The following is a 14,256-nucleotide window of genomic DNA, read 5'->3' on the forward strand; positions in this document are numbered from 1 at the left end:
GTGGAGGGAGGGGGAAAAAGAATCTTAAGCTGCTGATTCTCACTGAGCACAGAGCCCAGCATGGGGCTGGATGTCAGGACTCTGAGATCACAACCTGAGCCAAAACCAGGAGTCAGATTGTTAATGGACTGCACCACCCAGACACCCCAGTATGGATGTATTTTTGTAATATTTTCTTTAGATAGTTTTTAATTTGAATATGACTTTTTTTCTCATTTAAATTTCTCTATAGGCTTTGTTTAGCCTGATATAATAAATCATTTATTTTCTAAATGAGCATCTAGTATCCTGGCAAGTCAAGCATGTTTAAATTTAGCTATATATACTCTTAAATTGGTAGAGTGTGGTGTTACAGATGCTTTAGCTAGGATTTCTCTTTCAGTTAAGCAGTATATTTCTATACATTAAGTTATATTGGCAATTTAATAGATGACACCAATTTGTAGTAGTTTGATTTTTTTAAAAGTGATAATAATAATAAAATGGTATAGAATTGGTTCTAGTTGTGTGGCCAGGTAATGAGAAAAAGAAAAAAATACCAATAACTGGTAGGAATACAAATATTTATGATGCTTTATAAAATAAAGGCATTTAAGATTTGAATTCTATATTGCCTTTCCATTTTCATTATTTTTTTCAAACTAAGGAGAATTAATTCATTTAGGACATCTTTTACTAAAATTACTATCTTCTGATCAGCCAATACCAGGGCAAAGTAGGGGAAGGTAAGAGTTCAGGCAGATGTTCTTCCTCTGTAACCTTGGGGTTGTGCTACCCGTCTGTGGTAGCAAAAAGGGTTCTGAGTATAACCAGCTGGACTGTACCAACAAACCCCTTGCCATCTAGACTCCCAGAGGAGGAACCGGGTTATGGAAATTTCTAGAAGAAGAGTACTTGTTTTTGGTGATTTTTATTTATTATTATTATTAATATTATTATTCATGATAGACATAGAGAGATATATAGAGAGAGGCAGAGAGAGAAGCAGGCTCCATGCCAGGAGCCCGATGTGGGACTCCATCCCTGGGACTCCAGGACCACGCCCTGGGCCAAAGGCAGGTGCTAAACTGCTGAGCCACTCAGGGATCCCCTTACTTATTTTTTTTAAGTGTTGAAAGCTCTGTAGAGTAAATTAGCTTCAAATCCTGAGAAATGCAGCTCCAGGCTTGGCAATTTGTTAAGTTTCATGAAATTCTTAATGAACTTTTGTGAGCCAGTTCATATGTTGTCTTCAGCTACAGGGCAAGCCAAGAGACTTAAAGATTGCAGATGTGTACGTTCCCAACGATACTTGTTTATTCGATATAAATGGACAAGAATTGTTACAGTACAAACCAAATTTTTATTTCTCCAAGCAGAGCCAGGAACTAATTAGAATTAGTTTTAGATCTTCCTTTCCATAGGAGTGATTGCCTTTATGTGGTTTATTAATTAGTATTACAAATTACAATAGTTATATAGTTGACTCTACCAAAAATCAAATAGTAGAGAATAATGTAAGCAAAAAGGAGTCTTATTTCTCAGGGGGTAACCACTTAATTCTGTTTTGGGTATATTTTTTATACTGATTAAATAAAGCTCTGCCCTATTTTTAATGAATACATTATATACTACCATATGATTGTAACATAATTTAATTAATTGATATTTATTTCTCTTTTTTTTTTTCTATTACAGTAACCCAATGGCCATGTGTGCATTCTCTATGCATATCTTTGCCCACATGTGTGATGAGTTGTAGGATAGATTCATAGAAGTAGAAAGTACTGAGTCAAGGGCATGAATGTTTCCAAATTGCCATCCAAAGCTCTTGCACTGGTTTACTTTCCCCATCAGTGGTGTATGTGTATATTTTCTTACACTGTGCATCAACTCTGAGTACTATTGATGTTTGATACCTTTGTCAGTCTCATAGGTTAAAATTCAATCTACCTAGAAAAGATATCTTTCCTATAAGATTAATTTTAAAATAAAAATCCACTTCTTAAAAAATGTTTTGTAGTTTCATTTTGCTAATTTAAATTTTGACTGCTAGGAATTTATTTTGGTATACAGAGTGAGGTAGGAATCCAGTGTTAGGTTTGTTTTCTAAATGGCTGGCTGTTTGTCCTAACACTTTTTGTTGAATAATCTTAATTTCCGTAATCTCAATCTTAATCAATTTCCATTGATTTGAAAGTCCCAGGAAGTGAAACCCAGGTCTTTTTAGATTTTTTTTTTTTAAGTTTGAGAGAGAGTGAGTGAGAGAGAGAAGAAACAAGGGGAGGAGCAGAGGGAGAGGGAGCAGCAGACTCCCCACTGAGCAGGGAGCTCAACGCACGTGGCTTGTGGGGCTGGATCCTGGGACTCTGGGATCATGACTTGAGCTAAGGTAGATGCTTAACCAGATGAACCACCCAGCCACCGCCCCCAGGTCCTTTTATAAATAAAAGTCCTGGCATTATCTACTGTGGTTGAACCTTACCCTGACCACTTTACGCTTTTCCTGACATGAAAGGTTCCTATTGACTCAAGGTTCAGATTATCAGCTACTAGAGTTATACTGAAAATAGATATTCATCCTATAGACTCTTTACCCCAATAGACGAGTTTCTTTGAGAGGTGAGTGAAAGGGCATCTTTATAGTAAAATAGTGAACTCTTTCTTTTTCTTTTGCTTTGTGAAGCACAGGTGAGAACTTGGGAATGTTTTCAACTACTTTTTGGAGACTCTATCAGGAATTTTTTTCTAAAATTAACCTCAGGACTTGGAAAGTGGCTTAATGCAGGGCATTAATCTCATACTCATATGCTATTGATTGTGACAGAGGTTTCTAGCAGGAAAAGGTACAAACTAAATTTGAGCTTTCTAGGGACCAGTAGTTTATCTCTAGAAAATGGTTAGTCCAGCTGATTTTTTGATGAAATTTTCTGCGATAGTTTTACGTGGGGGGTAAATTGGTAGATATTGAATATGAATATGATATTCCCTATGTAATATTTCATTGTTGAAGATTCCTGTAAATTGCCCCTTTCTAAATATTAATTTGTAAAATTGTTTGATCATTCATAAGTTAATTTTGGGCTTCTCTACAGAGATTGGCAATAATTTGTGTTTGTTTATGAATCTAGGTATGGTGTCTGTTTTGGACTTAATGCAGGGTGGTTTCCCATCACGAGCTTCCTTTCATGAACTCTACAACATGTATAAAAAGTATATGCCAGATAAACTTGCAAGATTAGATCCAAGACTGTTTTGTAAGGTACAAATACTACCTAAATTGAAATTTCTTAGCTATGAACTATCTTTCTAATTACTATTTGGCATTTAACTTTTGAACTTTTATTTTTCAGGCTCTTTTTAAAGCTTTGGGCTTAAACGAAATTGACTACAAGTTTGGATTAACAAAAGTGTTTTTTAGACCTGGCAAGGTAAATACATTTTTATTTTAAACTTTCACATGATGGATATGGATAGTTGGAGTCAGTGCATATTTTTAAGTGTTTAGTGATTTGTATTATTCGTGAGTTATATGATCACTAGTAGTATGTGCGTCTGTGTATATTATTTGTGAGAGGATTATAGTGTGTAAGATTTTTGTATAAGTTTTACAGCTTTTATTTCACATTCAGAAGTACTGGAATCAGAGCATTGTTTAATTGGATTTTTTTGCTTAAATAAAGATTAACCAGAAAATACTTATTTTTTCAAATTTATTTTATTTAATTGATTTATTTTTTTAAGTAGACTCCATGCCCTATGTGGGACTTGTAATTAAAGCCCTGAAATCAAGAGTCACATACTCTACTGACTGAGACAGCCAGGTGCCCCTACCAGAAAATACTTAATTGAAGAATTTTCTAAAACATATTTAGTCTTCAGTAATTCAAAATTCCACAGTACTTTTGAGTCTTTGTAACAAGAACAAGTTCTATTGGATTACAATAGATGTATAAAGTATAGGAAATTGGACTGAAGTTTGTGCTGACTTCTTTCAAGAAGAATGAAATGTATAAATACATTATGAGAGTATAAATGAATCAGAGTGAATGAATGTATACTTTTTTTTATACTTTTATATATAAATATAATTTTAGGCTAATCCATAGTTTTTGTATCTATAGATTTTTGTACTAAATTACAAGACTGACTTATAGAGCATTTCATAACAAATAGGTACGAAACAAACAACTAAATGCTATTCACAATCTGTAATCTTTTCACCATTCTTAACTTTATTAATATTGATTGAATAATAGCATCCTCATAATTTTAAACACAGCTGTTATTATATGATAGCCAAGTATACTTGTTTGACTTAGTAATATTATTAATAAATATCTCTAGTGCCTTGAAGGCTAGATTAATGATAATAAATAAATCTGATTTCACATTTTTGTCCATGAGATAAAGATCTATGTAATACTTCCCTATAAATATTTTTATTGCACCCATGCCATTTCCTATATAAAAGAAAAAAACATATTCATAGTTAGCTTAGCTGTAATCATACATATTTATCATAAGTTCAACATTTCTCTTATTTAGGGGCTATAATAAGAATTTTAGAATTAACAGTTTGAGAAAGCACTTGGTCTTACTTGCCCCAAGAAAAATTAATCAGAATATGTTGAAAGTACAAGCTGTTTTATCATTCCTTTCTCAGTAAAACCTTTTTGCCAACCATCTGTAATTGTCATTTAAGATTTTTTTCTACTCTTATTGTTGAATCTGCTAACTAGCAATGAGTAAGCCCCTCTTACCCTTCCAAAAAAACAATGCTGAAGGGGAGAAAGGCAGCGAAATATAGCCAGATACATTTAAAGTTGCTGTATACCCTCCTGAGACTTGTGTGTATAATTGTTTTGTGATCATTTCTAGGAAGTTAGGTTTTGGACTTCTAATTATTTTGTATCTCACTTTATGTTTAAACACATTTATTTTTTGACACTGTTACTAAATTATTTCATTTCCTAGTTTGCAGAATTTGATCAGATTATGAAGTCTGACCCTGATCATTTAGCAGAATTGGTTAAAAGAGTCAATCACTGGCTTATCTGCAGTCGCTGGAAGAAAGTTCAGTGGTGCTCACTCTCAGTCATCAAATGTAGGTGTTTTCTTTCACATCAAAATGTGTAATTATTTTGAAAACGAATTGGTTTGTGGAATGTTATAAAGTTGTGAGTGCTGGGCCCTAGGGACCACTTTGCTTATTCAAGCTGTGTCCCTGGCTCCATGTAAAACCTGCAAGTAGTGTAAATATTTTAAAAATATTTCTTGTATATGTTACTTACCTTCCTATTCAGATGTATTACAGGAGAATTAATTCCATCATGTCCTGAACCAGCAGAAACAAAACTCATGGTCTTGATTCGTCTCCCTCCGAATCAACCCCCAATCTCTCAGACTTAAGCCAGAACTTTCCTCTTTCTGTCTGCTTGGCATTACCAGTACACACACCAGAAATTTCAAGATTGTAGTTGTCTCTGCTTTCTTGTCCCTGAAGTCTTGTGGGTGGACAAATCCTCCTGATTCCTGCTCCAAATACAGTCGATTGTTTCCTTTTTATTTTTATTGCCAGGGTCTTACTGTAGCCCCCTTGCCTACTCACATAATAACTTCAGTAGCTCCCCAACTGGGTTTTCTTGGCTACCTGAGAGTTCACTTTGCAGAGTTTCTCTCTAAACTAAAAGCCTTTTATTAAGGCTTTCCTTTAAAATAGGGCAGAGTCTTAGAATGTCTTTCAAGGCCCCATGAAATGGGGTTTCAGCTTCCCTTTCTAGCCTCTTCTGCCACTGCTCTTTTAGACTCTCATCTCTCTGACACGCTGGCCCGAGCCACTACTTTGTCTCTGCTAGATCATAGCAACTGCTTATCTCTGCTGAAAACAAGCACTGGGAGCAGAATGTTTCTGGGTTACCTGAGGGTCTGTGACAAATATTTAATTGTATAGAATTATTGGCAGTAACTTGATTAAATTTGTAGTTGCCCCTCCCACCTCCCCACTTGCTAATGCTAGGTCCACAAAAAGGATTAAGTAAGGTGTACCTTATTGATAGAAAAATAAAATCCCTTTGACTTAACTAAAAGGAACCATGCAGACAAAGATTATTATTGAGGTCTTTTGTTAGACAATTGTGAATATAGATAAAAAGAAAACTATAAGAAAAAAAGATAACAAAAGCTCTTTTTTCCCATCATTTTACAAGTAAAATGTAAACACATTGGTCACTATAGTTTAGTGCTTTCAGCTTTATACATTGCATTATGATGGAAAACACATTACATTTAAATTATCTCTGCTATACCATTTGTTTACGGATTGTGTTGTGCAGTGGTGAACTCAGTAACCAGACAGGATCTTTGCAGGATATTAATAGGGAAGCTCTGAAAAAAGGTGTTTCAAGGTCAGATTAGTGTAGAATGTTCTGGGTAACTGAAGTTAAATAGATCCTTTACTGCAGGGCTCTCAGAGGCTTCACCCCGTATGTTCATTGTGAAGCTCCATAGCATTTAGCTTTTCCTAAATCCATTTGACAAGTGAATCCTTTTTTCAGACAGATTTTTAACACATCTAATAGATCAGTATTTCCTACCACAGTTTGGGTAGCAATAGTGAGACATAATAAGGAAATAACACTTTTAAAATGTAAATCTAGCCACACACATGACGTACTTTTTATTTTTTAAGAAGTATAAGGAATTAAAAAAATGTTAAACTTCCTGATTTTGTTATCTGGTATAATAGGTTCATCACAATTTCACGTTTCTTGAAAATTGCTTTGTGGAAATCAGTGCTTTTTAAGAATATTATATGCCTGATTTAAACCAAATAATTTTCAATCATTTTATTTTTCTCCTTCACTTAGTGAAAAACAAAATAAAATATCGAGCTGAAGCCTGCATTAAAATGCAAAAAACTATTCGAATGTGGCTTTGCAAAAGGAGACACAAACCTCGGTAAGACGAATAGTGCCTAAAGAATCCTGCTAAACTTATTCACCCTAATGTAAAATGGCTAGAAAGTCATAATGAAGAGCAGTTTGGATACTCTCAGAGTTTTCTCTTTTTTCATATTTTTTGTGAAAAGACGTACTAGTCTGTGATTTTATATTATGTACTTGAAATTAATTAACTAATTACTGCATTATTTTATTACTTGTTCCATGCTACAAGAGGATTTGAAGTAGCTTATGAAAATGTAAACACTATAAAAAGGTTGAAATAAATGGCTAAAAGAAGCTCTTTTATTCCAATTATTTTGGTGATTTGAGTTTCTTGGTAAATGTCAAATTCATGTTTTAAAAAACATCTCATTAATGTTTTCACTGTAATTCTCAAGTTTATCTATAAGAATTATATTGTTCCACTGTAAATTTCATCTTTATTTTTGAGTCTTATTAATTTAGACTTTTTAAACTAAAAAGTTATTCAGTCCTGAATAACTGTTAATCCTTAAACCTTTTCAAAGGGATTACATAACTCTTTTAAGTTCTTTTATAATTTGAATTCTCAAAATTTTCAATATAAATGTGGAAGGCTAATATATTACTGATAGGCATCAGTATCATTCATAGTCATATTTGATTATTATTATTTTTTTTTACCTCTTTTCAACAAGAGCTCTAAAAAAGAGAATCCTGGATAGTATGAAAACAGAAGTGAAATATCCTATTAGCAATATGTTTAGCATTTTATTAAGATGAAAAATCAGTGCATAGCATTAAGTGGTGAATTTATACTCTGATGAAGTATTATCTTACAGCATTGATGGCCTGGTTAAGGTGGGCACACTGAAAAAACGACTTGATAAATTTAATGAAGTAGTAAGTGCATTGAAGGATGGAAAACTAGAGATGAATAAACAGGTCAAGGACCTTGAAATTTCTATTGATGCTTTGATGGCCAAAATTAAGGTATGTAATTTTAATCCAAATGACTGACTTTTTAAAATAACTGAATATACTATGTTATTGGTATTGAATTATATAGAAAAAAACCCTTTTTAAAAAAATACAAAATGTTGCAAATGTTGAGTCTCAGTGATAGCAAGTGATGCACATTATATTGTTCTCTCAGCTCTGTGTTTGAAAATTTTTATAGCCAAAAACTAAAAAGATAATTGTTATGCAGTTTCATCTGTTGTTAGGAAACTCCTTCCTCCCTACCCAAAATAGTAACTAAAAAGTCTGCTAGTAAGCTTTTATATAGTCATTATTGAGGCAGGAGTAATGCAAGTTATTTTGTTTCTTTTTCTTTTTTTACCTTTAGAAACTAATTTTCAAATTATAAAAGTAAGTAATATTATGGAAAATTTGGAGACCACCAAAAACCCCATAAGCCCTGACAATAACAGATTTAGCTATTAGACTGCTGTGCAGTCACCTTCCAATCTTTTTAAAGATGCTTATGTTTGTGTGGTCCTCCTCACAATTTGATTTTGAGCCTCTACTTTTTTTTTTTTTAAAGATCATTTATTTGAGAAAGAGCACATGGCGGCGGGGGGGGGGGGGGGCGGGGGGGAGAACACACCAGCCGTGGGGAGGGCCAGAGGAAGAGGGAGAAACAGGCCCTCTGCTGAGCAGGGAGCCTGATGCTGGGCTCAATCCCAGGACCCTGGGATCATGACCTGAGCCAAAGGCAGCTGCTTAACTAACTGACTGAGCCACCTGGGCGCCCCCCCCAGCCACATTTTTTGAAGGGTTACTTTGGAAAATCATCCAATAATTTTAGTATATTTAGTAATTTCTTAAATATTCCCTAAGTAGTATTTTGAACATTATTATTAAAAAAGAGGAAACAAAAGCAAAATTAACAAATCATTCCTTAAAATAATTTTCAACTATAGTACGTTACTTCCTCTACAGTACACCCTTAGATATTTGATTACTTGATTAATAGGAAATAGATTCACATATTTGTTTGCAGAGATGAATATTTTTAAGAACATTATTTAATGTACAAATAGTATAACAAAGATCATGGCTTTACTGCTTACCGACTTTTCCAGTCTTTGTGTGTGTGTGTGTGTGTGTGTGTGTGTGTGTATGTGTGTGTGTGTGTACAGGTCTTTTTGTGTGGTAAAAGCCTGTGACATTAAATTTACCATCTTAACCATTTTTAAATGTAATTCAGTAGTGTTCAGTATATTTTCATTGGTGAGACAGAAGAGATAATTTTTAAGTACATGTTTATTATTTTGTTTTTAAGTCCACTATGATGACGAGAGAACAAATACAGAGAGAGTATGATGCACTAGTTAAAAGCTCAGAGGAACTTCTCAGTGCATTACAGAAAAAAAAACAGCAGGAAGAGGAAGCAGAAAGGCTGAAGCGTATTCAAGAAGAAATGGAAAAAGAAAGAAAAAGACGTGAAGAAGATGAACGACGTCGAAGAAAGGAAGAGGAGGAAAGGCGGATGTAAGGAATTTATATTGTTTTGAATTAGAAACTAACAGAATAGTGAATTCTTGGTGTTGATGCTGATTAATGAATATTATTTTTAAAAGTTCTAGTCTTTATAACAATAATTTTAGAATAAGTTTAAAAATAGAGAAAAGTTCATGTTATAATAGTGATTTTAACTATAATCTGAATTTTCTTAAGGCTTTTATATCTGAGGATTTCTTAACTTATTTTTAAAGCTTTGACTTATAAGCAAGAAAAAAGGCACTTCTACTTTTCTGCAGTTTTAAAACTGACAGCTTTTTGCAAGGTTGCCACCATGGGGCAGACAGAAGGAATGTGTAAGAGTTGTTTAATTGGAGAAGGAGGAGAGTGAGGCACATGTGATCAAGACCTTGCAGGTAGGCTTTATAACCAAGTTAATCTACAGATTTAAAGGTTATACAATATAATTGTAATTGTTTTTATTTATTTCAGAAGAATTACTGTCAGTAGAGTTAGACTTTGTTTTCAAGGTAAGCTGATGATGCATATAGCCAGGAGGTTAATTTCAGTCCCCATTCTGTAACCTCTGTTTATTAATAGTTCGATTGTTTTTGATGGATTTCTTATTTTCTATTAAGTTTTTGAGGAGTTTCCTCTTTTTTGTTATAGGAAACTTGAGATGGAAGCAAAGAGAAAACAAGAAGAAGAAGAGAGAAAGAAAAGGGAAGATGACGAAAAACGTATTCAGGTATATAATTATTAGACAGACAGAATTTCTATCAGAATCTACAAAATTATAAAGACAAAAGAAGTTGCAAACAAAACCTTGATTTGTTAGATAAACGGTCTTTGGTTTACCTTAGAGACAAAGGGCTTTCTCTGAAGTGGTTGTGGGGAGGGACTTTGGATCTAGGTAAGTGAGTTCAGATCTAGGGTCTATCACTGATAGAAATTGTGACATTGCACAAGTGATAATGAGTGACTGTGGGCCATGGTTTTTTTTCTGTGGATTGAGGATAAATAATAGTTGTTAACATTAAATGAGTTAACTTATATTTAAAGCATTTAGCCCCATTCAAAAAATATTTGTTATTATTATAATTGGGGGAAGGTCAAATGAATATTCACTTAAAACATAATTATAACTTTACAACTTTGTAGATACTAGTATCAGTAAGTTAGGGTTAAGATAGTCCCCCTACCTCCATTTTTTCTAAAGTCCGTATCTGAGAATAACTGATCACATATTTGTGTTTCTGTTTGTTTTGGCTTTCATAATTCATCCTCAGCACAATCAGCCTTTAAATTCCTGACATATGCTGTCTACATGTTGGTCAATGTGATATACCTAGGGTTCTCATGCAATTATTTGAGATACTCATGGTGATAGAATGGTGGAACTATGGTTCCTCTGCCTTCTCTTGGATTTAGGAAAGAGGAGGGAAGCATTACCAAAATATAGAAGAAAAGGGAGACTGGAGAGATTTCTGGTTAAACAATATGTATTCCTCAGTAAAGAACTTGTGTGGAGCAATTTTAGGTAGTAATGATCAAGTAAACAAGTAGAGAGAGCTTACTGAGATAGCTTTCTGTCCTTGATAGGCTGAAGTGGAGGAGCAGCTGGCCCGACAGCGGGAGGAGGAATCCCAGCAGCAGGCTGTTCTGGAGCAGGAGCGCCGGGACCGGGAGCTGGCCCTGAGGATTGCCCAGAGTGAAGCTGAGCTCATCACTGACGAGGCCCAGGGTGACCTGGCCCTCCGGAGGTACAGGGCCACTGGGTGGGGCATGGCACCTCTGCTTTCTTTCCCTCTCTGCTTCTTGTTTCCGTGTAAAGGGACTAGGAGAAAAATCACATTCTTTAGGCCCTGATCTATTTTAATTAAAATCATTTAAAAATTATTTGTTTCAACTTTTATACCCAAGCAAATGAAACCATGATTTCATCAAATTGTTGAACCAATGAAAAATAAAAATGATATATCTGTTCATGAAACATCTCAGCTTTTACTCTGAAATTGTCAAGGAGTATTGTATAAAAAGTAGACATCTAATTTCTAAATACTTGCCATTAAATACTGGCATAGAAATCAGTGAATATATTATAATCCAATTAATATACTTGAGGTTGAGATTTAATCTTTTCCTAATGCAGTTTTTTTTTTTAATATATCATATGCCCTAACACTTGGAATGGGGAAGAGTTTTACACACACACACACACACACACACACACACACACACAGATCCCATATTTCACAATAGAGTTCCCTTTCCAAGAAGGAAGGCTTATCACATTGAAATGTTTCCAAATTATCTCTTAATACTGAATTTTATTGGAGTGTGAAGAAGTATAGATGTGCTTGTTAAAAGTCCCAGGAAGGTCCTCACATAACATTCATTTTTAAAAGTGTGGAATGTAGAAACATTCATTATTTTGATTATTTATTTGTAAAAACAGCAAAACTAGTTTGTGAGGTTGCTTTGCATGCAGGTATATATGTTTATAGATATTGAGAGGCACATAGATTTATGTAACCATGCTTTCCAGAAGGTCAGAGCACTGTTTATAGCAAACTGTAATTAAAATGCAACCACTAGGTGTTGCTATTTCCTTGTGAAAGGAAAAAACTTGGTTGAAATGGCAAGGCAGTGATTAGATTTTATTTAGCTAAAACAAAGGGATGGAAGAGGGTATGTTAAGTTGCCTTCATGCTTTTTCTAGGAAGTGATTACATTGGGGAGCTCTGGGGTCTGAACTGTATATGAAAGTATATTATATTTAAATAAACCGAATAGGCCTATCAAAGTATAGGCCTTTTCCTACAGCCAGGGTGTACCTTAAGGATATTTTTTCTTTACACTCTGGCACCTGGCTAAAGGCAAGACAGGTTGGAGAGCATTACTTGTAAGCTCTTGGGTTTGAGTCCAATATTTTAGCTTTTTATTAACATTTCACTGTAATTGAAAAAGTATTTTCTCTGGGCTGTGATTCTTGTAACTGCAGACTCAGCTTAGTTGCTCTTGTGTTCCTTCTACCTGTGTTATGTTGGAATGTCTGGGAGCCTTTGTGTATAACTGATTAGTAACTGCGCCAGTCTCCTCAATGAACCAAGCTCTTACAGCTGCTCTCCCTAATGTGTGTGAGGAAGCACTGCAGTTGACCCGAAGTGGCTTCATCATGGCTGAAGTTCAATTTCTAAGAGACTCATTATTGGAGTCGGTATTGGTATTCATGACCAGCCAAGCTTTAGGTGTAAGCATTTGAAATATTAAACTATATCCAGAGCCATTCCACATAATATGTATAAGATACAGACTCATATGTGCATTCCTTCCCATCTTCAGAAAGATGCACTTTTTCCAAGAGTGAGTGGTCTCTCAGAGAAAGAGTGGATCATTCAGTACCTTTAACATAAATGAAAAGTTACCTGTGATTTAATTTAAGCAGAATTAACTATGTAATGGTACCACTACTAAGTAATTAGGAGATATGATTGAAAGGCAAAAGAGTTAGCTTTAGTGTTCCTGTGAGATAGCTCCTAGGTTGTTGTCTCCTTCTCTTTTAAATGCCCTTTAAGTCCTTTTTGGCAGCCCTTTCCAGGAAAGCTTTCCTTGACCCCTCATGTCCTCATGAGTTTCTGTTCTTTAGAACCTCCTGGTTATTTTATACTCTGTACTACAAGCATTAATAACACTTCATTATGGATGATGTTCTATACATATTTTCCATATTTGATCATTTCATTTTACTCCATGGCCCACAAATAAATGTTTTTGAATGTTTATTTTACCTTTGTTAGCACTGAATTATTTCTGACAAATTTATGAGTAAGAACTCTCTTAAGTAATACTATTCTAATATATAGCATGAAAATGTCATTCTGGGGTTCTGTGATGCATTTAAAAATACATGTAAATGGATTTTGCTGTATTAAACAATTTCCAAGTTACTTTTTCAGCTCGGATTCCCGTCCAGTAACTTCTAAGTAAGAATTGTTTTCTACATATGTAATATGTTTTAAAATGTGATCTTAATTAATTCACATATGATCCTTGATGCAAAGTGATTTCACTTTACCTAAAATTATGAAATAATATTGAGATTCTGTTAACAAGCACACTTCACAGTGTATGAATTTTCTAATCTAGGTATATATTTGCTCTTTAATTTTCATTGAATGTCTTTAATTTATACTTTCTCATAATTTTTAAGGAAAATTTTAAACATTAAAATTTTGAGTGATCTCAGATTAAATAAATATGTTTTTTTTTAAGTCAGTGTGTAGAGTATTGAAACACAAATTTGGTACAATCCAGTTTTTCATGATTCAGAATTGCTTAACGAGATTAACTAAAATATATTATTTTTCACAGAATCGTTGGAGCAAGACCCATAATGACACCGTATGTCATTTCTCTTTTAAAAATTTGATTTAGTCATATAACCCTTTTTTTCCCTTAACAGATTGTGGTTACTTTTTAGGAGAAATGGTTTCCTCATTAAAACAAATTTTTGTGGGGTTTTTTACACATATTTTATGTATATACTACATATAAAATTTTGGAATATATATATATATAAAATCTAAATTTTAACACTTTATGACCCCTACTGTAACCTTTATAATGTTGATTCTCAACTTTGTCAGACCCTAATACCAGTGACAGTTGTTTTATAAGTCATGTAACCTGCATAAATAATTCTCTCCAAACATTATGTGTAAAAGAGAAATGAAAGGGCATATTATTTATAATAAAACAGTATTTATTTTAATATGAAAGTGCTTGTTCACAACTATAGGAAAATATCAAATACTCATATTTTCCATTCATACATAGTATCACCATAAATATGACAGCTACAAGTGCAAATTGATGTAAGAATGCT

The 14,256-nt window shown here is 33.8% G+C and overlaps 1 protein-coding gene across 14 annotated transcripts in view; it reads left to right on the forward strand.

Moving 5' to 3' along the window:
- The window catches only part of MYO6 (myosin VI), a 141,420-nt gene that overhangs the window by 111,553 nt on the left and 15,611 nt on the right, over positions 1-14,256 (forward strand). For 7 of the 14 annotated variants that reach the window (XR_011996883.1, XM_026007384.2, XM_026007386.2 and 4 more), the window contains 10 exons: positions 3,111-3,241; positions 3,333-3,410; positions 4,957-5,086; positions 6,849-6,939; positions 7,745-7,895; positions 9,190-9,398; positions 10,038-10,116; positions 10,971-11,131; positions 13,328-13,354; positions 13,743-13,772. Coding sequence is in view for 12 of the 14 variants with exons in the window: in XM_026007384.2 (XP_025863169.1) it covers positions 3,111-3,241; positions 3,333-3,410; positions 4,957-5,086; positions 6,849-6,939; positions 7,745-7,895; positions 9,190-9,398; positions 10,038-10,116; positions 10,971-11,131; positions 13,328-13,354; positions 13,743-13,772 (1,087 nt within the window). In the remaining 2 variants the exon portion in view is untranslated. Of the gene's footprint in view, positions 1-3,110; positions 3,242-3,332; positions 3,411-4,956; positions 5,087-6,848; positions 6,940-7,744; positions 7,896-9,189; positions 9,399-10,037; positions 10,117-10,970; positions 11,132-13,327; positions 13,355-13,742; positions 13,773-14,256 lie in introns of those variants that run through there. The other 7 variants (XM_026007388.2, XM_026007389.2, XM_072735721.1 and 4 more) reach the window with 3 other exon arrangements.

The sequence above is a fragment of the Vulpes vulpes genome, chromosome 1 (genome assembly GCF_048418805.1).
Source record: "Vulpes vulpes isolate BD-2025 chromosome 1, VulVul3, whole genome shotgun sequence".
Taxonomy (NCBI): domain Eukaryota; kingdom Metazoa; phylum Chordata; class Mammalia; order Carnivora; family Canidae; genus Vulpes; species Vulpes vulpes.